Source organism: Dermochelys coriacea, chromosome 3, assembly GCF_009764565.3.
Source record: "Dermochelys coriacea isolate rDerCor1 chromosome 3, rDerCor1.pri.v4, whole genome shotgun sequence".
Classification (NCBI taxonomy): domain Eukaryota; kingdom Metazoa; phylum Chordata; order Testudines; family Dermochelyidae; genus Dermochelys; species Dermochelys coriacea.
Window position 1 is genome coordinate 114,739,966 of NC_050070.1, and position 23,870 is coordinate 114,763,835.

Below are 23,870 nucleotides of genomic sequence, written 5' to 3' on the forward strand. Positions count from 1 at the left end.
TGTGTTTTTCTCTGTAATGCTTTCACCTTTAGAATAAAAGTGCTTGCTTAGAAAGAGCTTGTGTGATAACTTATAACCGTGGGCAATTACAGCTGCTCATAGCCTTTGAAGAGTAAGCAAAGCACAGCCACAGGGCCTGTTTACATGGTTTGCCTTGCTGGGGAATAATACAGTGCAGGCAGGGAACTGCACAGCCTAGAAAACCCCCAGTTTAGGAAGGAGAGAGATGTGGGTCTCTGCCTTTCCTGTCTGCTTTATCTTTATAAGTCTTTACTGCTAACTACAGCTTCCTTACAAGTTCCATGCCTACAGCAGTGATTGTGATATGAGGAGAGGTGTATGTATATCTTGAGGAATCAAGTATGCTTCGTTTCAGTGCTGGATTTTGCAGGTTGTCAGTAGAGGTGCACAATGCTGTCTTTTTGCAATGGGGATTGGTCTCTGGGGATTAGGGGTGAGTAAGTAAAGGCAGTGTCTTAGAAGGAATCCTAAGGGCCAGGATAGAGGGGTGGTACCATTTAGCAAATTTGAGGTGGTTTTTTTGGGTGTAGACTCAGTGTTTGAATATGGGCCAGGTTTGCTATGCCTGACCTAAACCGAAGTTGGAGCATCACTTGAAGATGGCAGAGTTAAGGTAACACTGAAGGGGTGATGTGTATCTTAACTTTATATTTTCTTCTTTTCAGAGGCTTTCATTTGCATTACCTTAACTCTTCATTTCCTGGTTGGAGTTCAGCTGAGCTCAACATTTTGGAAGGGCATGAGGCATCTCTGGGCAACTTCAATTCTGCATTCAGTAAGTTTGGGAGCATTTAATTTCCTTGATTTTAATAAAAATATCTTCTCAGCACCCTCTTGTACCACCACCTCCGGGTGCTTGGCAATAATTACCTTGGCCAAATGGTCCTAGAGCTAGGTGTATGTTCCTCCACTGCCCCAACATCGTCTCCAGTCTCACTGCCTGTCCAGTACAGCTTGGTGCTCCCTCTTTCTCAGGGAGATTTCATTCTCCTTGGCTTGATCTGAGGGCACACCAATCTGGAGTTCTAAACTTTTTGCCCTTAACTTTTTCAATATTACTTCCCCATAGGGGTAGGGGGTACCAGATACTCGCTGAGAGAAATCTTGAGTGACTGAGATCAGTTTGGGGAGGAATAAAGCTGTAGTTTGAGCTTTAGGCATGTGCAAAAAAAGAGAGAAATGGGCGAACAGTGGATTTGAGGGGGCTGTATCTGAGGAATTCCTGTGACAAATTTGGACCGCCAACCATATCCCAGATGAGATAGAGCAATTTTTATGACAAACCTAGTCACCATGTGGATTTTAGGGCCCTTAGACTAGTTGACCTTCAAGTAGAAGGCAATGCTCAACCTTAACTATAGTAGAGATAGTGCACTGTTGTTGTTAGAGAAAAACGTGGTATTTTTCAGCTCCTTGAACTGGAACAAAAATTGGCAGCCGTTGGCTGAGATGTCAATGAAACCATTTGGTGCTTATCATTCTTTGGCATGGCGTATATCAGAGCACCTTGAAGGGAATGTTGCCGTTATTAAGCAAACTTCAGTTCAGGCTTTCGCAATGGCGTTGCAACAGTTTTTATAGAGGGAGTGCTGAAAGCCGATGAACAAAACTGTAAACCCTGTATATGTTGGAAACCACTTCAAGCCTGGGGGTGCTGCCGCATTCCCACAACACCTATAGCGCCCCTGGGCTTTCAGAACCTATTTGGTCGGGATGCTTGAAACAATTTCTCTTAAGATTACAGGTCTACCCATCTGCCAAACGGGCCTGAAACACCACAAGACAGGCTTTTTGTGTGCGATTGGCAGTTTTGCTTCTAGCCTCTTTCTGAATGAAGCAGTGCATCTGTGATGTGTGTACACATCTAAACTGATCTTTCTGGAATACCAAATGTTTAGCTGGAATTTGGGGGCAAAAGGTTGGAGTAATTATATCTAAAGTAAAATACTTTGTACCCTTTCAGACATGAAGTAGGGATCCTCTGTCCCTCACCTAGTGAACCAGAGACCTCATGTCTTGTGCTTGTTGAAATTTATTTCAATAATCTTCTTTGGAGCAACAAATCTTTTCTTCTATAAGTTTTGTGCTACCACAGTGATACCTGGTGGTGAATAGAGTTCATTACACTTGTTAATGTCCCTTTTGTCAGACCACCTATCCATACCCTTTATACAAATCAGACTAGTAGACATTTCCAATTTCTGTATTAATATTATATTTCTAATGTTCTTTTCTCATAATACCCCTGCTATGTATTTGTATAACAATGTTAAAATAAAAATCAGAACACCCAAAAACCAAAGCACAGACCTTAAAAAAATTCAATAATAAAATCCTATTCCATAATGAATACCCAGTATCTGTAGTCCTGCAGTTCTCAAACTGTGGGTCACTAGGGCTGGTGTGTTAGACTTGCTGGGGCACGGGGCCGAAGCTGAAGTCGGAGGGTTTCAGCCCTGGGTGGTGGGGCTCAGGTTACAGGCCCCCTGCCTGGGACTGAAGCCCTTGGGCTTGGCTTCAGCCTCCCTGCCCAGGGCTGTGGGACTTGGACAGGCTCAGGCTTCAATCCCCGCTCCTTGGGTTGTGCAGTAATTTTTGTTGTCAGAAGAGGGTCACAGTGCAATGAAGTTTGAGAACCCTTGCTAGTCTCTTCCTAACATGATTTCCTGTTGGGATAACTTAAAGTATCATCAGAATGAGAAATATTGGGTAGCACTTATAATTTTCTGCCAGCAACTCTGCATATTTTGGCAATAAAAAATCATATGTTCTATGTTCCCTTCCCCATTGCAATTTCTCCAACACTACCTGTGTGGCAGTAATTTAATAAGCTTTGAGTTTCCATCAAGTTTCAGGCTGTGGTAGCATTTCTGGAACATATTTTATCATTCTATTCTTCCATTTTGATGACAAAAGATTTTCCTTAACTTCTCATAGGTTATTTTGTTAATTTCATTGTCTATGTAAGATTTATACTGTTCCTGTCTATTTATAACCCTTTTCTATTGAGAATCCAGGAATCAGGTTTTCTGTCAATTACTCTAGGAGTTGGTTTTGTTTTGTTTTGGGGTTGTTGTTTTTTTGTTGTTTGGTTTTTGTTCCCCTTGTAGCAAAAATATTTATGTATTTATTTATTTGACTGGAAAGAGGCAATAACAGAACCCCTTCCTGGTTCTCACATTACTCAGTGCAATAAATTGTCCATTCTCATACTGTAATACTTTGTCATTTTCTACTAAGCTGCTTTCCAAATTTATTTAAACCTTTAGAGCACAAACATTAAGCTCGGTACCTATAGTATCAATGGACTGGTAGTTTGGCCCCATTTTGCTATATGTTGTACAAACACAGATAGATACATGTCTAATATTTGTTTTTGTAGACTCAGATTTTATACTACTTCTCTCAAGGATCTCTTTTTGCAGTGAGTTCCAGAAGTTAGCTATACATCATAGAGACTATATTGCCTTTCATTAGTTCTAAAACTGTGCATTTTTTTCTTCATTTTATTGGGTGTCGTCTTACTCTTGTACATGAGAACTTTCATATACCTGCATGAACCCTCCCCATGCAATTCATTATTTACTGTGTATATGTTTTCAGATTTTATACTGCTGCCCATCACTGTAAGGTATCTGAGCACCTTCTACCTAAAATTAATAGCAATAGTGAAGTCTCTAGTTAACTTCATGGTGTCTCTGGCACTTTTCCCTTTTGGGGAGGATAAAAACTCTGCTTGGGCTAGGGTTTTGGTTTGAAGAGAGTAATTAAGCTAAGGGCAGCTATGATTATAAAATTTCCTGTTGGTGGCTGGTGGAAGCTTGAGCTATTAAAATGGGTGTAAGTGTGTGTAGAGAGTAGGCCAACTTATACTCAGGTTTGCCTGTGGTGGCCAGATCCATGGGACTTTTCATAAAACATACCTTAGGGAAAGTAGCTTTAAGGAGACAAAGAGAAGAGATCAGATTTGAGCATGCCCAGGTCTCTGTCAGGAAAAAGATATTGACCTCAAGAGTAGTACTATAACGCCTTATACAGTTAGAGCTCTGTACAAAAATATATATTCTGATGAAGGGTATAGTTCAGAGAGATGTGTACTCTAGCAGGGATTTCTCATTAATGAATTAGATGTTAAGTAGAGTTTAAGAGCTTAGATGACACAATGGGGTTGATGTGTTGGTCTTGATCAGGATGGAACTGTCACTGTGTCATGAGAAGCGAGTAGTGGACAGCTAATACCAGAGGGGGAGCAGTGACAGGCCAGGTTGCTGAAGAGATTGAACAAAATATGGGTGATCTGGGATTGATGAGTGAGAGAGGTGGAAGGACAAGATAGGACAGGAGAATGCATAGTAGGGGACACAGGAAGAAAAGGTGGCCAAGAGTGCAGTAATGATAGGAAGGTGTGAAGATAGGAGGGTAGGGGAATGAAAGTGCTGTTCATGGGTGGGAATTAGCAGGTGGAGGAGGGACAGTGGGTATAACAGCTTGAGAGAAGGTAGAAAGAAAAGAGGTTGTTGCAGGGAAGGATTTAGAAATTGGGCAGGCTAAATAAAGGGTGTGGGGAGTGCTTGGATTGAAACCATGCAGAGCAATGAATGGAAGAGGAGAAAGAGAAATTAGTCAGGGAAGCAGGAGAGAAAAATTGTGATGCTGGAGAAAAACAGGAAGGAATGGGGGGGGAGTGGGAATAGGTGGGGTGACTATGATGAGCAAGTCCTAGAATGTCATTGGTCTGCAGAGGGAGGCTGTTAATTTTGATCAGCTGACTGTGTTCAGTACTTAAATGGTCTGTGTACTATTGTAGCATTTTAGCTTCCTGCCTGGCACAACTTTATGCTTCTAATTATCCTCTTCACAGCTCCTCTTTTTCTGGACCACATGCTGTATTTTGATTCCACATTACTCTCAGAAATCACTTCAAAGAAATTCAGCTGTTTTCTTGAGAAGGCAATTAAGAGGAGATTTTATTTAAAACCTTGTGCGAATGTTGATCCTGGTTGCAAAGTCAGCAAATGTATGTTTTGCAAGGGAATTTTCCTTTTGCCTGCAACAAAAAGAGCAGTTTGTTCAGTACAGCAATTCTGATTCATAGCATGTAAAGGACACAGCTGATTTATTGCCATAAGCTGATACCCAAGGAATCGTTTTAGTAACATTAGCCACCCAAATGGCCCTGCTGTAATATTGCTGTGCACTTATATACCATTTTTTCATCCAAGAATCTGAGTCAAGTAAGCCTGTACCTGTGAGGTAGATGTTGCACCCATTTTACACATAAGCGAATCTAGGCACAGAAAGGTGACGACCTACCCAAAGTCACATAGTGAACTAGTAGCAGAGCTAGGAAGGAAACCCAGGAGTTCTGTTTGGCACCTCAAGAGTTTAGTTAATATAAAAAGATGATGAATAACTTAAATAGAATGTAATCATGGACTGATGTGCTCATTCTATAGAGAACACAAGTCACGTGTGCTATGTAAGACTGAAGTCTGTTTTTGAAAGGCTTTCACCAAAACTGATTTTGTTCCTTTATTTGCGGTGATATTCTAATGCTCTAAGACTCTAAGTGGAATTTAATGTTTCTTTGTATTCTCTTAGGAACAAGAGAATTGGTAGGCAGGAAGGAAGCCATGAAGCCCATTTTGTTCTATTTAAATGTTTCTGATAAGTTAAAATGCTTCCTTGTAAACAGCGTGTCAGGTTGCATGTAAAAGGTAGTTTGAACATTAACAGAATCTCTTAAATTGTGTTTACAGAACATTCTATGTTAAATGCAAAACCAGGGTGAGATTCTGTTGTTTATAGACTTCCCTATAGCATTCACTGCGGTATTACCTGAGTACCCACATCATTAATGGACTTATCCTCAATACCCATGGGACGCATGAGAAGTGTCATTGTCCCTACCCCATTTTATACTTGGGAAACTTAGGCACAGATATTGTGACTTACCATACTCGTATAGGAAATCTGTGATAGAGCCAGAAATAGAACCCAGATCTTCTGAGTCAAAACCCAGTGCCTGAGTCGTACCCATTCTCCCCTTTACTCTGTCCTGTGGTCTCCTTCCTGCATGAGTGGTTTGTGCTTATTGCTTTGTAATGAGGTATTTTATTTTTTGTCCAGTTTCCCCTCCGTGCAGTAACTGAGGCCCTCCCTGGCTTCTGAGACAAGGGGAGGAACTCATGGAAACTTTACCACACCCATACCCTCCAAGTTTCCCGGGAAAATATCTGTTCTGGGATGAGATGTAGCATATGAAATTTCAAGGGCACAGACTAATTTTGTGGAAATAGGGGGGGGAGATTTTGAGGTTTTGGGAACCTAGCTTCAGCTTTAACCCTGGAGCCATTACATCTGCTTCATAAGTCAAATATCTGTGAAATGTTAGGGTGCTTTTAAATCGGCTGTATATCCACCCACATGACTACTTGTGATCTCTTGGGAGATAATGTGACAATTGCATAAAGTTGTCTCAGAATTGCATATTGTCTCAGAACTTATGATCCAAACTTATTTCCTTGGAAGGTTATTGTTGAATCTTTTTGCCTTTAGTGAAGCTAAAGGGTAAGCCCCCTTACGTTAGCTTCCCTAAAGGCACAGAGATTCAACAATAACTTCCAAGGAAATATGTTGCCTTTCCTTTGGAAATCCTCACTTCACTGTAGCTTTAGACAGGGCTATTTCTCACAGGTGTGATCACTGTTTAGTAAGTGGGGGAATTTTCCTCCAGTGTTCTGGAACATAATTTAAAATGCTCTGATCTAGGTAAGAAGGATATAAATTTGCAGTTTTCCCAGTAGATGTGGGCAGACCGTGGAATTAATCTTGACACAATAGAAACCAGAACTTACTGAAAAAAGAAAAGGAGTACTTGTGCCACCTTAGAGGCTAACAAATTTATTTGAGAATAAGCTTTCGTGAGCGACAGCTCACTTCATCGGAGGCATTTGGTGGAAAATACAGTGGGGAGATTCCACCAAATGCATCCGATGAAGTGAGCTGTAGCTCACGAAAGCTTATGCTCAAATAAATTTGTTAGTCTCTAAGGTGCCACAAGTACTCCTTTTCTTTTTGCGAATACAGACTAACACGGCTGCTACACTGAAACCTATCAGAACTTACTGCTGTCACTTCCAGAAAAAGTTCTTGCCTAGACCTTTACTAAATAATTATGTAAATTGACCCTCCTCTTCTGAACAAAAGAGAGAGTGGAAGGGACTCCTATGTGAGCAAATATCTGGTGAGCAGCTGTCCTCCACCTTCTCTTGGCCTGAATTCAGAGCCAGGTGTGACTCTTTTCCTTTCAGACAATATGCACGTGGCTTTTAGAGTGGCTTAACGCTAGCCTGCTGACATGCTTTATTGATCTTCTTTCAGAAGAACTTCATTTCTTCCCCGCCCCCCAAAGGAGAGAGAGGTACAGTATAGATATTCTGTCTGGGAGTGCTACTGTATCATAGTTTCAAGGAAATACATGTTTATAGAGGTAGAAGGGAAGTAACATTAAACTGAATCTTGGGTAAAAAAAGGCAGCTGGAATCAAAATTCTCAAGTTTCTGAAAAGCAAGGGTTGGTGAATAATTGACCCCTGCTGATATTTTAAGGATCTGAGAAGTTTTGGGGGCTTGTGAGGCCCCTGACCCTGTTTTTCTCTAGAAATTCCATCACATCCAGTGAGAAGTCATCTATGTGATTGGACAATACCGCTTATAGTGAAGGGGCAAGTTATGGATTTTTTTTAAGATTCTCTGTTTAAAACCACCCTTGCATATAACACATTTCCTCTACAGCTTTACCATTATATGTGTCATTGGATGAGGAATTAAGTTTTTTATATTCCTAACTGAAATGGATAAGGGCATCAAAAACACCAATAGTGCTCACTGATGTAGTAAAGCAGAGTGCATTAAGGTTAGTGCTATACACTGTTCTCCAGTAATCAATTACATTACGGATGTTACAGGAAATAAAAACACCAGATAAGAAACTCCTCTCACAGGCTGAATTACTTCCTTCTTTGTGGTGCAGTCAGGCAGGCTTCAGTTACGCACACAGGCACCTTTGTGGTACTCTATCTTCAAAACTATAAAGTTAAACTGAGTTTGCATGACTAGGAGGAAAACCATCTTATCTGCCCCAGTGAATTTTCAGCAGCATAATAAATTAATACAAATATGCCTGCTGAATCTACATGAAACAACATGAAAATTGTTTTTTTCAAATGATCATTGCTAAACTGCCCCCAATATAAATAGTTAAATCCCTTTCATTTAATCCTCTTTTTAAATAAACAAAAGTAATATGGCGGGGGAAACCAGGTTAGAATCTTCCCACCTTCTTCTACTTAACAGTACATCTAGTTGGGGAGGGCCTTGGGGAGGGCAGTGACTGCCACATCCACAGCACCAACCCCCCCTCCTCCCTTATTGTAAGGAAGCTTCTCTAATGATGCATCAGAGGGACTCTCAATTCACATGCAACGATGAGGACAGGTCAGAGCCAGGATGTTAGTTCTCCCTGACTCCAAGAAGACACACCATGCCAAAGCTAACGTCATAGCAGGAGATTTACAAAGGCATGAGTGGGAGTTAGTTAAGCACTCAACTTTCATTTGTCTTTGAAAATCTCCCCCATAAGAAGCAGCATCAACATTGGTTCTATTTGCTCTCAGTGCATAATGCACAATGCTGGCAGCAATGGGAGTGGAGAGTTCTGATCTGGTAACATTTTACATCCTCTTCTCAAAGAGGCTGAGCATTATGAAGGATGAGAGGCCGTGGAAAGATCAGGCTGTTTTGTATCCAGTTCTCTTGTGCCTTTCACACAGGTGGTATGTGGCAGGCAATGTAATAGGGTTATGGGGTATGCGTGTTTGATCTCCCAGAAATCCCGCTCTGGATAAATAGCAATAAATCAAGGGTCCCAGACAAGCTGTTGGATAGCAGTGATAGCACTGAATGTTCAGAGTCTCAAGCTATTAAGCTACATTGGCTCTTTTGTGCAGGTGGTAGGTGTGGTGGTCAAAGAGAATGCTGGGCTGGACCATAATACTCTTGAAGAAAATACCCCCAAAAGAAGCAATGGATAAGAGATCCTCTACCTTACCTACAGAGATTAGATGTAGACAGGTACTTGCAGGACAGTGTGGCAGGACTGAGAGAGAGAGAGAGAGTGTGTGTGTGTGTATTAAATTGAACAGCTCTGATATACAAATCTTTTTTCTAAAGCACAATGTCATCAATATAATGAAGAACATTTAATATGTTTACAATATTGCAGTGTGACATACTTGGAGTTTAGAAAAATTCCAAAAAGGGTCAACTTTCATGTTCTGTAACCTAGATAATTAAATGGCACAGGCTAGAAGCTTTACAGCTTGCCAAAATCAAACATGTCCCAAAGGAACACAGTTTAAACATTTGCATCCATAAAGCAGCTCTACATCTGGGACCATAGTGGGTAACTAAAGGTCATTTTAACTCAGTTAAGTTTTTGTTTCTTCATATAAGAAAAACAGCTTCTCTTCTTATCACCATCCTTTGTGTTTTGTCCAGAAAAAAATTCAGAGGAGTTCAGGGTTTAAGTCAAAGATAAACCCACTAAACGGAGTTGAACTGCACTAAAGTGCTGAACATGTATCATCATCAGCTTCAGCTGTCTCTACCATGGTCTGTAGGAACCCTGCTAATATTTCTTAACTAACAAAACAGATATTTAAAAGAAACCTACTTTTTATCTTGTGAAGTATAAAATGGGTCCAATCCTGCTCCCACAGAAGCTGATGGGAGTTGTTAACCATTCAGTGAGGACAGGATTGGGCCTAATGGCTGTAATTATAAAGGCAGACATGCAATGAATAAAAGCCAATGATATCTTATAGCTGGGATGTCAGACTAATGTGGGAAAAGGCCACATTAAAAATGTAATGTTGGTGTGTGACCAATGTCTATGAAGCAATATAGTAGATCTTGTAGGCAGAGCTCCTATAATGGGAAGTTTGTACAAAGCTCAGAGAGAGTGTATGAGCCTTTTGACGTAACTACACTTTTTAGGCCATGATTTTAAAACATGACTAGTGATTTGGTGTGTCTGTCTTTGGGTGCCCAACTCATTTTTGGCATGGTGAAACTGTCTCCTTTTCCAGAGCGCACAGGATAGGCTATTGCATCCTGAGGCCACCCCTTTTTGGGAAGGGCTCAAATCTTGCAGTAATATATTCCTTAATTGGGCTGAACTCTCATTAGCTTCAATGGATAAGTTCGTCTGTGAGTAAAAAACTGCAGGATTTATTCTCTGCTGAAGTTCTGAATTTTCCAAATAGTTCAACTAAGCACACAGAAATGAGGACACTGCAGGAAGCCTGCATGCATTTCTGCAATGGGAACAGAACCTCAGTCTTCCCATTCAACCTTTGTCATATCAACAGAGTAACCGAAAGACCGTGAAAGCAGCTCTGTGTGAGACCGGGAGAAGTTTGGCCCTCATGGGAGGGAGCCATTGCTAGTGGGAGATATGCTCTGTGGCTTTCTATGGATTGTCATCACTTTATTTTATTTTTTTTAAAGAAAATCTGAGTTCTGGGGGTAATCCTTTAAAAGTGCAAATCTCTTCAAAGGAAGATTGTCCCACATTGTTCTCATGAGCAGGAGGGAGGGATAGCTCAGTGGTTTGAGCATTGGCCTGCTAAACCACAGGCTGACCACAGGCTGAAACCCACTGCAATAGCATCTTAAAGTGCTTGTAAAGCATACACTAAGTCTGGCAAGCAACTGCTCTGTAAGGTGGGGCAATGTTGTTAGCAAGTAAAGAACAGGCAGGTTAAAGGCCCCGATTGTGACTGACCCTTCTTTGGATGGGTGGAAGGTTTTCAGAGTACATGTTCCTTGTGTGGCCTGCTTATAGGTCAGTCACAATTGCAGCACCTGTATGCTGGTGAGCCCAGGACCTGCTCCACTTCCAGGGATGGCTGGCATCTCTCAGAAGATAAGAAGGCGCAACAGCCCCACAACAGGAAGTAGAGTGGGCCATCCACACGAGGGCGATCCTAAGGATGGCACAGTCTCCCTGTCCTCTTCTAGGGAACTCAGTGAGGATTGTGCCTCAAGGAAGGAATCACTCTCCAAGGCACAGTCCCTCCCCAGAATCCCTCCATGGGTGGAGCAGCTCCGTACCATTGCCTGCTGGGCCCGTGGCTGCCTGCCACTATTTGAGTCTAATTGACTTGCCTAAGGCTACACAGTGAGTCACTGGCAGAGCTGGAAACAACCTTCGACCCCTGGCCCCAGCTGGCAGAGTCTTTTGGTTTTTGGTTTTCTTTTGCGGGCACTGATGTGAGGAGAGTCTCCACCACTTCATAAGTGCTTGTGTCTTTGAATTAGTGAAATTAAACTAGTCATATCCTTGAGATCAGGGTACAAGAACATGACTTGATCCACTACATCGTATGGGAAGAAAGAGCAGAGCACACTGCGGATGTGCGCTCGCTCTCCAGCAAGTGGCTCTGGAGCATGATTCGGGAGATACTCACTGTGAGAAGTGGGTGAGTAGCTGAAGGAGCCGGGCCCCTTGCGGGGGTCTAACAAAAATGGCTGAATGGGAGGCTGATTCTGCAAATGCCTTTGGTATTGTCCATCTTCATGTTTGCTGTAGGGAAATGGGCCGTTCAGAGGAGACCTGACAGTGTGTTTGACTTGCTGTTGGGCCTGTAGGCCTTGTGTGGACTGAGATCTGTCCACAATGTATTGGATTCTCTGACTCTGCGCTGCTGACATTTGCACATTGCAGTGGTGCTCAGACCTAGGGTGAGCTGGGTGCCTACAAAGATGAGAAGGCAGCTCGCACTGTTGTAAGCACATGCAGTCCAAACTGTGGTTGTGATGAGTTATGTATAGATTGTGACAGTGATTGTGTCTAAGATTACAGCATTGATGGGTACTGTCCATTGCATCCCCTCTCTCAGAGATGTCTGCTAGCCTATTTGCACTATATATCTTGTCCCTAAGGGATAACGCAGAGAGCTGCTTTTCCATGAGCCTTTGATCTCTCTGTAGGTCTTGGTGCAATACATTTTGTTGGGGTTCCAGCTTACAGAGCAGCCTGTCTCCTCCCCAGGTTCTAGCTGAATGCTCGGTGTAGCTCCCTTCCTGTTGCGTGGAATGGAACCAATCCATTGCAAAGCTCTGATTGGAGCTGCTGCTGCCGCCTATAGCACCACTGGATTCCCGCAGCCTTTCTATGCAAGCACCGTGGGATGCATTTCCTCCTTGGGTTGTAGTCGGGACAGCCTTCAGCTTTTCTTCCTCTGTCCCCAAGCTTCGAGAGGAGGCCTTTGTTTTGGCTCGGAGCTCATCAGCCACTGACAGCTGAGCTTGATGCAATCGTTCTGGGTGGAAAAATTTGCACTTGCTGCCATATGTGCATTTTTTGCCTGAAAGAAAACAAAACAATGAGCTGAGAGGTAAGAGTGGGGCATTAAAGTATCAGACAAATATTAATTTATCTATTTTAGGTACTTAGAGGGCACCCCTCATCGTAGTATTTGAGCACCTCACAGTCTTTAATGTATTTATCCTCAACACTGCTGTGAGGTAGGGGAAATGCAATTTGCTATTACTAAGGATACCAGAGGTGCCAACTTGCCACTTTTGCTGGGGTGCTCGATCCCTGCTCCACCCCCAGCCCCACCCCCCACTCCACCCCTTTTCCAGGACCCCATCCCCACCTCTTCCCGCTCCCTGCCCTGAGTGTGCTCTGCCCCCTCCTCTGCAGTGACTCCTGCATGCTGCTGAACAGCTGATTGCAGCAGGCGGGAGGGGGAGAAGCAGATCAGTGGGGTTGCTGGTGAGTGCTGAGCACCCATTATATTTTTCCCCGGGGTGCTGCAGCCCCAGAGCACCCATGGAGTTAGCGCGTATGAAGAATATGATTTAGTCACAGAGGTCAGGGAAGTCACAGATGCTGTGACTTTACCGGACCTCTGTAACCTCGCTTCAACAGTGGGGCCAGAGTGGGAGCTGCGTGCCCTTGACCTGCAGCTTTGGCCGCAACTGGGGCTGTGCGCCCCCCTCGGAGCTGTGGCAAGAAGCTCCAGAAGAAAAACAGGCAGTTAAAGAAAACCTACCATAAGGACAAGGCTGCCATCTAATAAAAGGAAGCACTGGCTTTTTGCTGAGGAAATTGTGAAGAGTAGGTCCATGACGGCCTAGTGGGTCATCAGGAGGCATAAACCTGAAACCCAAAAAGAGCAATTAGTCACTCAATAGACATCCCTTTGTGAAATGCTGCATTTCACTTACATTCCACTCTGGGGTCTTTATTTTTTTAATCATTTATTGCGCACAGTTATGACAGAAAAGCCTTGTAACATTTACACAATCCCTATCAAAACGAGGAAGGATGAACTAAAAATCCACACTCCTCTATCTTAGATCTCTGAGCTGCAACCACACTCTTTATGGGAGGGAAATAGTGCTCTTTAGCTGACCAGCCCTACAGGTGCAGTACTGCAAGTTCATAGAGCTCCTCCCCTTGCCACAGGTTCTAGTACAGGGGTTCTCAAACTGGGGGTCGGGACCCCTCAGGGGATTGCGAGCTGTCAGCCTCCACCCCAAACCCTGCTTTGCCTCCAGCATTTATAATGGTGTAAAATACATTTAAAAAGTGTTTTTAATGTATAAGGGAGGTTGCACTCAGAGGCTTGCTGTGTGAAAGGGGTCACCAGTACAAAAGTCTGAGAACCCCTGTTCTAGTATCAGTGCTGGAATCTCAAGCTGTGGAGAGAAAGGGTTGGAATTATGTTGGCCAGGCAATGACTTTGAATTTTGCAGTATCAGGCCCTGTATGATACTTTTGAAGCAACAGAAAATGACATGTTGGTGTCTGCCCAAACTCCCTGTGTGCACCTATTTTCAGTGTTTGCAGCACAATGATCTGTGTTTGGCCACCCCAACCCTACAATAGATACATATTTTAAAACAGTAGGAGTTGGCAGACTCAAATCCACCAGTGAAATCAGAGTGAAGGCTGATGTCTCATCACTCTGCCATTACTTCATCTTCTCATACAACACACATGCACTGTATGTAAGAACACATGGATTTCTAAGACCTAGCACTAAGCCTTGGTTGAATATCAGACCTACCTATGAGCCTCTGCATGCAGTGATATTGTGTTATGTAAGTCTTCAAAGCATGGCGAGTTGGGGTACTAATTCCCTTGCCCTATCATCTGAATGTGATGTTTTAGGAAGAGCCATCACAGCATGAATGTCAATAACAATTCGCACTTTTATAGTCATAAACAAATTAATCCTAACAACACTCCTGTGAGGGACTAGCTGGCTGGTGAAACAGAGGAAGAGAAGCTAACTAACCAATTTAGGCCACAGAAGTTGTCAGAGTGGATTAGAAACTGAGCAGCTCCTCTCTCCTCATCCTTTGTTCAGAGCACTAGCCCACATATCTCTCAGCAAATTCTAATTGGCCATAGCTCTTTCTGGTCTATTGGTGACCATGGTTATGTGAGATAGCAACAAATGGTTGGTGGGGTGTGGGCACATGAATGAGCGAGGACATTTAATTCCCTATCTCTGAGTGTAATGGAACCAGCAGCTGGGATCCTCAGAGTCTCTTACAGATGAGCAGGTCTGTCCTAATGTGCTTGGCAAAAATAGCTAGACCTATTTTAATTTTTTTTTTCCAGTGAGGCTTGTGAAAATGTTCTGAAAGCCTTACGAATGGGAAAGGAAGACAAGGGAAAAGGAGAAATGTTATGTAAATGTTTGATGCCCATTATTAACGAGGGAAGTAACCTGGTTGTTAAAGGTCAGATCTGTTGTATCTCTGAGTCCCATTATGCTGATAAGAAAGGGCATTAAGAAACCAAACACCATTACATTAAATGCATTGCCAAGTATTTTAGTGCAGTTTTGGGTGGCTGAGAACTACCAGCACTCTGATATATCAAAAATAAAATCAATTGAGCGTACCATATCTCGAGAGGCTTGTTGGCTAGGCTATCAGTGTGAATGAAAACTTGCTTTCAGTGCACATTACCCAGCTAAATAAAGGCCTGGACCAGTTGACTGAGTAACAACTTTTTCAGGGGCAGAGAAAGACGTACAAAATTGGGAATGATCTACACACCACCCAGATTCATATGATATTGAAGATGAATGCAAAAAACTAGTGAAGGGATCAGTCGTGTGGGAGACCAGGATCTAATTGCAGATCCTGGCCTCTCTCTGCTGCAGCTACCGTCCGGGGAGGATTTGAAAATGGAGGGGAAAGAATTACTCACAAAGGGAGGGGAAGGTTTAACTCACTCTTAACCCAGCAGGATTATTAGACATATTGCCAAGCAGCCAAATGCCTCCCTGTTGCCAGATATCAATTTCATTGTGTGTCTGTCCAAAATAAATGTTATAGTGCTGTGACAGGGAGACACAGGCCTATCTTCATTTCATATCTCTTATTCTCTGCATTAGTAGGGCTCTAGGAGCAACATGGGTCCTAGATCACCTTTCAGTAAACCTGAAATAGAAAAGTTCCTTGAGGAGTTACACAGGACCTTTGAGACCAGAGGTGGGGAAGAATAAACTAAAGACAGGACATCCTAGCAGACTCTTAAAAATACACCTGCTCCCTTTGACATTAATTAAAGTTGCACTTATGGCTGGGTTGAATTTGGTCCACAGCATTCAAGGATGTAAATCAAAGTAAAGACAATTGTCCCCTACTTGTCACTGACAAAGGAGTACATGAGTAGCCGCTTCTCTATGAACCACTTCCACTCAGGATTCTCACTCTGGAGGTCCCGGTAGTTGTCATTTGAAACAATAACCCCATCTTTCTCATGGGCCACTTTAATTATATAGCGATCGTCGTAGCAGACCACTCGCCTGCCTTTCACCTTGCGGGATGGGGTATACACGAGAATGGTTTGCTTTGCAAGCTCATCAAGAATGTGCTGATCTGAAAACAAAAACAAGAGGGAGGGAAATTGGTGATTAGCATGTACCAAGCAAACGTTGGAGTCCCTTTAAGAATCTAAAAGCATCTTAAAAATAATAAGGGTTTTTAGGTATCTAAATACAGACTCAGGACCTTAAGTGAAGGGTGTGATTTTTTTTTTCCCCAGGGGCACTGAACTATTGGCATCAACAGGAGCTGATGAGAACTCAGCAAAGGTACAAGTGAGGTAACTTATCTAGGTGTTTAAATATGGACTCAGGAGCCTAGCCTTAGACATCTATTTTTTTGAAATCTGGGCTTAAAGGACAATTAAGCTGTGATCCTGAGCTGCGCTGAGCACCTACAACTCCCGCCGACTGCAGTGGGAGCTAATGGCACTCTCAAAATCATCCCCTCATAGATGAGAACCCACCATTGAACAAGCCTCTTTAGGAGGTAGTCAATTTACATATCTGAGACTGCGGCTACTGTATTGCTGAATTACAAACAACAGAAAATGTCTGGATGGTTCAAAATCAGTTCTTAACAGATAACAGGCTATGTGGCTTATCGTCAGTTCCTGCTGTTGGCTCTGTAAACGTTAGGGCTGTGTGCACAATTTCACCTGTAACAGCAATTTTATGTCTTTTTCCTTCTTCCACTTGGATCTTGCTCCTTATCTGGAAGTAGCAGCACAATAATAAGCTCAGCGTTCCTCCCAGTGTTCATTTTGTACCCTCATTTCTTCTCCGCGCTCTGCTCCTCTGTGCAGATAGAGGCTTTGGCTGACATGTTTTATATATTTTTAGGTAGTTAGTGCCTATATCGGTAATGACATAACCGAAAATGTTGTGGATTGGCGGTCGTTTATGCGTTGCGACTAACTGCTGTTGGAGAAATGTCACCCTCCATGCCGTTAAGCGCGACCAGGGATTCGTTCTCCTTTAGCTCAACTGGCAGAGGTCTGTGCTTTTGAAGCAAAAGATTCTGATTTCTGTCACACATGCTACACAGACAGCAACAGCATATACGTGGCCACGGATTCATCACTGAAACACCCTGAAATATGTGCCTTGCTGTCTGCTTCCATGGTGCTTTTCTTTCTTTCCAAGAAAGAATTGCACCAAATTCCTTAAGTCCCTCATGCCTACCTTTTACATGACATGATAGAGGTACAACGTTGCTAGAGTTAAGGTTAATTTGTAATATATTTCAAATTGTTCTTGGAACACCCTGTCTACCTGTAATGGGGCTATCAAATCGTGGTGCTTCCTTTCTCCACGATGGGACAAAGACCTTGATGTCATTATGGCCTCTCTCCTTGAACCAGTCCACTGCCAGCTGAATCCCCCGGCATGAAAACACTTCTTTGTTCCCATGGCTGCAACCAGAAAAGAGAGAGGGAAATAGGTTAAGATTCAGGAAGAGGTTCATGCAGCTCTTGGAAGCTGAATTAGTAATACAAGGTAATCACACCATCAGTCCTAGCACCTCTTAATGATAGCCATGGAAGCCACCTTTATATATTGAGCAGAGAGCCCCAGCTGCACAACTTCAAACATATCTTCCAAAGGAGGAAGAGACATTTTATTTGCACCACAACTGGGATGTTTTCAAGGACAAGTGCTCCTGCACACTAGACTTCAAGGACAGAGGTAATTGGGGAGATACTCTCTCTCTCTCCCCCACACTGACTACCTCAGCCTCCATGTAGAGATGGACCTGGGACATAAAGGATGGATTCACTTTAGTCCACGTTGGGCTGCTCTGGACTCCCCTTCCGGTGTAGGCTGGTGTTCTGAACAAGAAGTGCTTATGGTGGGAGCTGAATCACAAAGCAGCAATTTTCTCCTCGAAAATAAAACTACTTAGGCCCTATTCTCTTGCTGTGCTATGTTAAGATGACGGCCAGGGTGGCTGCAGGTCACTCTTTTCCAGCTGACTCTTTGAGAGGCAGGACTCAAACTGGGGTGTGACTGGAAATCCCCACCACCATCCCCGCAGATTGCATGTGTAGGAACTCCCTGCCAATAACTCCCCAGCAGGGGACAGAACGACCATGTGGGGATAGGAAAATAGGAGACCCTGTGCCCTAGACCACCTTAATCTAGCCTAAATTGTTGGATTTTGTCTGTCCAGGCCAGAGGCAAGGGGGAAACCTAGGATCTCTGTTGTAGCAAACCCAGTTAGGGAAATCAGCTAAAATTCAGCATCAATCAGGATGGCCTAGGGAAATAATGTCTGAGAGAGCCTGTAAGAGGCTATATCCTTGTTCAGTTTCTTCCCCCTGCCCCATAAAGTTCTTGTTTGTCATTATGGCTTGTTTAAATTTGACTACATTGTACATTGAAGAAGGTTTAAATTTGACTAAACAGTACACTGAAGAAGGTAATGACGTTGCTCTTAACCATCTCTGCACAAGGAAATAAATGTACTGGTTTCATATATAGTAATCATCACACAGAGATTGAACCCTATGCTACGGTCCTGAAATGGAAAAACATATCCACGCCCACGCTATCTACAGCAGCCTCACTTGTGTACTTTGAACTCTCTAGATCATATCTTCACAATCAATCTAGGGCTTTCAACATTGCAGAATACACAAACTAATTATTAGTCTGTCATTATAGTTCTACATCTGCAGCCATCTATAGTGACAGAAAAGATAGGTTAGAAATGTTTATATAATTACTGTCACAGATACAGAGTACATTTATCAACCGAACTAACAAAGGCATGGAAAGTATCATTTTATGTTGAATCATAAGTGCAGTAGTGAAATGATTAATTATCCCAAAATGATAAAATGGAATTTTATGGAATGGAAGTTAGGGGGTGCCACCCAGCTGCCTCTAAAGGAGCTGTGGTTACGTGCCTCTAATACCAGGAGCCTACTTCCCCCTTCACTTACATCACTGTTATAGTCATGTACCATCACTGATTTTAACAGTCACTCTGGATTTACTTGAATGCAGATGCAAAGAGAATCAGACCCCAGGAGTTTGTGTTTGGCAAGCGAGTATAGTAATAATACTTAGCCACCTTTTGTAAAGTGCTTGAGGTTCTGTGGATGAAAAGCTCTAAGGATTAGTATTGGATAAGCAGTGATGTTATTACAGTGAAACACAATAAAATAGTCAGAAGTCAAGGCTGAACTACCCAGAATGCCTTCCTCCACCTGACAGCTTGAATATTGCTAGACACCTGCGCATACTAAACTACATAACCACTTTTTCATTTTAATATGCTTGCAGCTGGTAAGATTCTGGCAGTTCCCTTTTCAAGTTGGGAAGGGATATGTTTGTTGTTTTAACAACCCATCAGGAGCTCTGCTGCAGATCTCCTCTCCCCAGGCAGTCTAGCTCATGGTTAATATAGTTTGTGACTCTGTTAGAGATGGGGATGCAAACTGTTTTTCAACCATCCTACTCAGGTTTGGTAGACAAGAGACAAAGACATGTTATTTCCCCCCACCATATATATAGAGATGGCTTGATACAGTACCGTGGCCTATCCACTACACCACACAATCTTTCTGTACCATGTACCAATGAAGTTTGTCACCAATATGCTAGGATGTCAAAGCCCCTTTTCCAGCATCACTGGGAGTGTTTTAGCTAAAAGCCTCTTCTAGAGCCATCCAGTGATCTAATTAATTTTCATAGATTCTAAGGCCAGAAGGGCCCACTGGGATCATTTAGACCAGTGACTCTCAACCTTTCCAGACTACTGTACCCCTTTCAGGAGTCTGATTTGTCTTGTTTAAAAACCTCACTTAAAAACTACTTTTGGAAACCCATTTTGCGTATATGGCCTAAAAGCTCAAAATAGTAGCAACGTGGCAGCCAAAACCATCTACTGCACCTAGAGCACAGCATCACTAGTTTTGAACATTTCCTGTCTGGTGATCTCTGAAGTAAAAGATTATGCACACAATAGACCAGGGAGAGCTCTGAATTATGGAGCTGCAGTCTAATTCCACTACAGGAATGAACCATGGATCTACTTAACTAATACAAGATTCATTCAACTGAAAAACTGTGCTGCTGCTTATCTGGACTTATACCAACTGAATCTGATTTTTAAAAAACAAGTATAGTATTACAGTAAACACTTTGCCTACTTTATTTGGTCATCCAGCTTGTCCTGTCAATGCCTCAGCATATTGATTTAGCTCTCCTGGATACTTGTGTAGAGATAGCATGACCTCACTTAGGAACTAAAGTGAAGAGAAGCCTTGTGAAACATATTGCTACAGACAGTAGAGGTTAGGAGTTAGTTTCAAAATGGTGATCATTATTTTAAAAATCAGCTCATGATACTGAGGGAGAGCAGGTCCATGAAATAAGCTACAGCCCCATGAACAGAGATATGAGATATCGCTCACCAAGCACCTTGTATGCTTCACACATAAATGCAAAGTTACTGAGAAATGGAGATCCCTTGTAGGTATCAAAATGGAAAGGCACATACCTCATAGCAATGTTGCTGCCATCGATCACGATAGATCTCAAGTGACTGGAAGAATTGCTTGCATCCTCTTCTGGCTCCTTGAGCACTGCCAGACTGCTACATGACCCCCGGGGAACAAGTTTTGGGAGAGGATGCTGGGCCTGCCTCTCCTGAACTGCAGGCCTGCTACCTACCCGAATCAACTCTTTTAGCAAATCATCCTCCAGGGCCCCTTGGCCCAGATTCTCCAGCACTTTGCAGATGTCCTGCTTGCCATACCCCAGCTTGCAGAAAAACTCCATCTTGCCCAGGTGTGCTTCCATCTGCACAGCAGGTACTTCCTCTGGGTCTGGGCTGTTACTAGTATGCAGGATGTGAACCTGCCAGGGCCAGTCTCAGCAGGCTTTTCTGTTCCCTTTACTTAATGCTTTTGTTCTCTCGGCTGCTTTTTGCTGGAATCAGCTTTAGAGATGAGGAAAAGATTTGAAATAATACAGTTAAATGTGGTAGCCAAGGAACTGCTCTCTCTCAGACACGTTCAGTACACAGTGACACCTGTACAAGAGGCTAGTCTTATTAGGTCCCTTCTGGCTTAAGAGAGTGCCCTAGCTTTTCCTCAGACACAATGGACATTCTTCTGCTCCACTCTTGTTAGAAAAGCACCTCTGTAGAGCATCCAGTTTTTGTCAGCTTCTTGGGGAGAGTGATTGAAGATAGGCATCGCACTACTCTCATCTACAGGAAATCACTTAGAATAAAACATAACTGGGGATTTTCAATTTGCTCAGTGTGGTTAATGAACCATAGATAACATCGTTCTGATTTCAATGGAGTGATCTCAGATGTCATAGCAACATGGCAAACTTCATCTAGTGACAATGAGGGAGTGTATTATTTTCAGCATTACTTGGAACTTTGAAAACATGTTAGCAGTCATGAAAAATTCTGCTCTTGTGAAACTGTTCAGGTGAAATCACTCAGATGTTCCGCTGATGCCTGACTTACCCTGTTGTTTTTTTAGTACTAGCTTTTCTGTCAGAGAGGTTTTTTTACTTGAACAAAAAGAGTTTACCCTTACATAGGTGTAGGTGTAGCACCTTGAGCCTAAACTTATATGAGCGGTTTTAATTTCAATTGGATTCATTGTTGAGGGGCTGTGGCGAGAGGACCAGACTCAGTATGCCTGCCTGAGTGTAAGCTAGGGTAACATAACTTTCTCCAACATTCACTAGGAATGTTGTACTGGGTCTTGCCCTGACATTTTTCTGAAAGTCTACTGCCACTGCAGCTCCATGATGAAAGCACTAGTTTAGATTGGCTGCGGCATTTTAACCCAACCTCATCTCTGCAGGAGTGAAAGCTGATGTTTCCTTCCAGAGAAGCTGAGGTACTTTACAACAGGAGGCTCTCTTGGGGGCAAAAGTGGATGGTAGTTAACTCAGAGCTTCAACGAATCAGGGTTCACCTGTAATACTATCTTTATCTCAGCATTGGGCTTTTCAGACTTTCAAAAGCCAAGTTCCTTCCCTGATGAGTTTGCAGTTTAAAATATGGTCGTTAGATAGCACAATGAACAAGGTGCTAGTGTGCTGAGACCACTGGCTGTGAGGCCGATCAGTCCTGTGTCATTGAATTCTTATATGCCCCAGCTGTATGTATTCTCCTGTTGTCCCTTATCTTAGACTCATACTGTAAACTGCTTGTGGCAGGAGCCAACTTTTTTGTTCTGTGTTTGTACAGCACCTAGCACAGTGGGGTTCTAGTCCATGCCTCGCGCTCCTAGGCGCAATGATATTATAACTAATTATAGAAGAGTAGTACCCCTCAGGGAGCATGTGCGTGTGTACCCTGCCCTCAGTGCGGCCGTCCTCACCAGCGGCTAGTCCCAGGTACCTGCTCATGTGTTTGCCGCAGGCTTTGCATTAAGGAGCCAGGCTCCTTATCCCAGGCCGTGGAGACTCGTGCTTTTGGATCCACGGGTCCTAGGCTCAATCCCCACATCAGTCACTCCAGCCAGGGCATCACAACACATGTTGTGACCTAAGTGGGGAATGGAGCTGCTGTGGCTCTCTGGAAGGTGGGCTGACCTTTCTTCGCCAGACCCCATCTGTAACCCACTCACGTATGCACTGTGGCTCTGGGCTCCACCTCGTGGTCCAGCCACGGCCAGAGGTTTGGAGTCTGCTAGCTCTTGTGAGCTGTGCAACCTGGGTCTTTTAGCTCAGGCACCAGAGGAGAGGTTTAGGCTTTTCGATCCCAAGTACCTGGTTTCAAGCCCCTGCCTTGACCCAGAGGATTATACTGGTCTGGGAAAGCAGAGCAAGCAAATTGCCTTATTGAATAGATTGTGTGCGTCTCCTCCCTCCCCGCTTTTAAATGAGTAGCAGAAACAGATGGGTCAAGGGCCACATTAATAGTGAAAATACATTTCCAAGGGAACTCTTACTGAATGTCTGCTCGGAACTGATCTGTAAGGCCCCTGGCTTCTCCTTCACGCTCCCCTCCAGACTCGCTTCTTCTGCAACATCTCCACTAGCTGAATAACAATGTATGGGCTATGGGGCAACTGGGTATAGTCAAGGAGTAGAGACTTAAAACAGACAATGAGCCCAACCCTCAACTTGTGTAAACAGGGTAGTTCCCCCTGAAGCCAATGAGCTACCACAATTTACACCAGCCAAGGCTCTATCCCACAGTCACTTCTCTTCTGAGACCCTCACAGCTGGATATTTGTGCCAGAGGAGTGAATGGGGCACTGTGTAGCTTGAAAGCTTGTCTCATGCCCGGAGGTTGGTCCAATAAAAGGTATTAACTCAGCCATAAATAAAAGGTTTTGGAGCATGAGGGTTGTTCATAGCTGGCATTAAGCCAGAGCAGCGGTCAGTCTCCTCTAACTTGCATGCTGCAGTGCCAGGAGTGCATGGACAGCTTTATGCCACCTTAGCGCTCCTCTCCATCCCCAATTTGTGCTGGATGCTGCTGAAAAAGTAGCTGTACAGCTCTTGAAATGTACCAGCTATCACTAATTTGATTCTTACTTGTGGACATTTTCTCTACAGGCAATTTTAAGAAGCTAAAAATACTGATCAAACAGCCTCACAGAATATTTGGCTGGAGGCTAAACCATTTGGTTGTGCTGAAGGATTGTGTGGATGAAAACTCAACTTTCTCCTCTACCACCCTCTTCCCTCCTGCGGTGGCTGAAATGTATAAAAGTGAAGCGTTGTACTCACAGAGAGCTCTGTGACTTGTCCGATACTATGCTTTGAGTCACCGGTTGCCTTGTCCCACTGCTAATACACCAGGCTGGCGTCTGAGCAATGCTGTTCCCCACAAGGAAGTCAGCCCTAACTCTGATTCAACTGAACGCAAACAAGTGCAGCAAGCAGGCGACCTTGCATGTGATCATTTTACTTCCGCAGTTGGTTGGCTAATATT

At 43.3% G+C, this 23,870-nt stretch overlaps 1 protein-coding gene across 2 annotated transcripts; it reads right to left on the reverse strand.

The window, feature by feature from the left end:
• Window positions 1-4,963: 4,963 nt before the first annotated feature.
• Window positions 4,964-23,870, reverse strand: ZC3H12D (zinc finger CCCH-type containing 12D). Of its 2 annotated transcripts, XR_006280029.1 has the most exons (7): window positions 23,666-23,870; window positions 20,454-20,894; window positions 17,219-17,358; window positions 15,764-15,998; window positions 13,148-13,254; window positions 9,757-12,454; window positions 4,964-5,068 (listed from the first exon to the last, which is right to left on the reverse strand). XR_006280029.1 is itself a non-coding variant. In XM_038396224.2 (6 exons), the coding sequence occupies exons 2-6, from the start codon at window positions 20,753-20,755 to the stop codon at window positions 11,379-11,381; spliced, it is 1,860 nt and encodes a 619-aa protein (XP_038252152.1). In that variant the 5' UTR covers window positions 20,756-20,894; window positions 23,666-23,870; the 3' UTR covers window positions 9,262-11,378. The 2 variants fall into 2 exon arrangements, 1 of the variants encoding a protein (XP_038252152.1); XM_038396224.2 differs by lacking the exon at window positions 4,964-5,068 and having other exon boundaries at window positions 9,262-12,454.

Bases quoted from the DNA above. Each gene is read 5' to 3' on its own strand.
- ZC3H12D (XM_038396224.2), bottom strand. From the start codon at position 20,755: ATGGAAGCACACCTGGGCAAGATGGAGTTTTTCTGCAAGCTGGGGTAT. The intron at 15,999-17,218 runs GTAGACAGGGTG...TTTTGTTTTCAG, and splicing joins ATTTGATAGCCCCATTACAG to ATCAGCACATTCTTGATGAG. The intron at 13,255-15,763 runs GTAGGGGACAAT...TTTGGGTTTCAG, and splicing joins TACTCCTTTGTCAGTGACAA to GTTTATGCCTCCTGATGACC.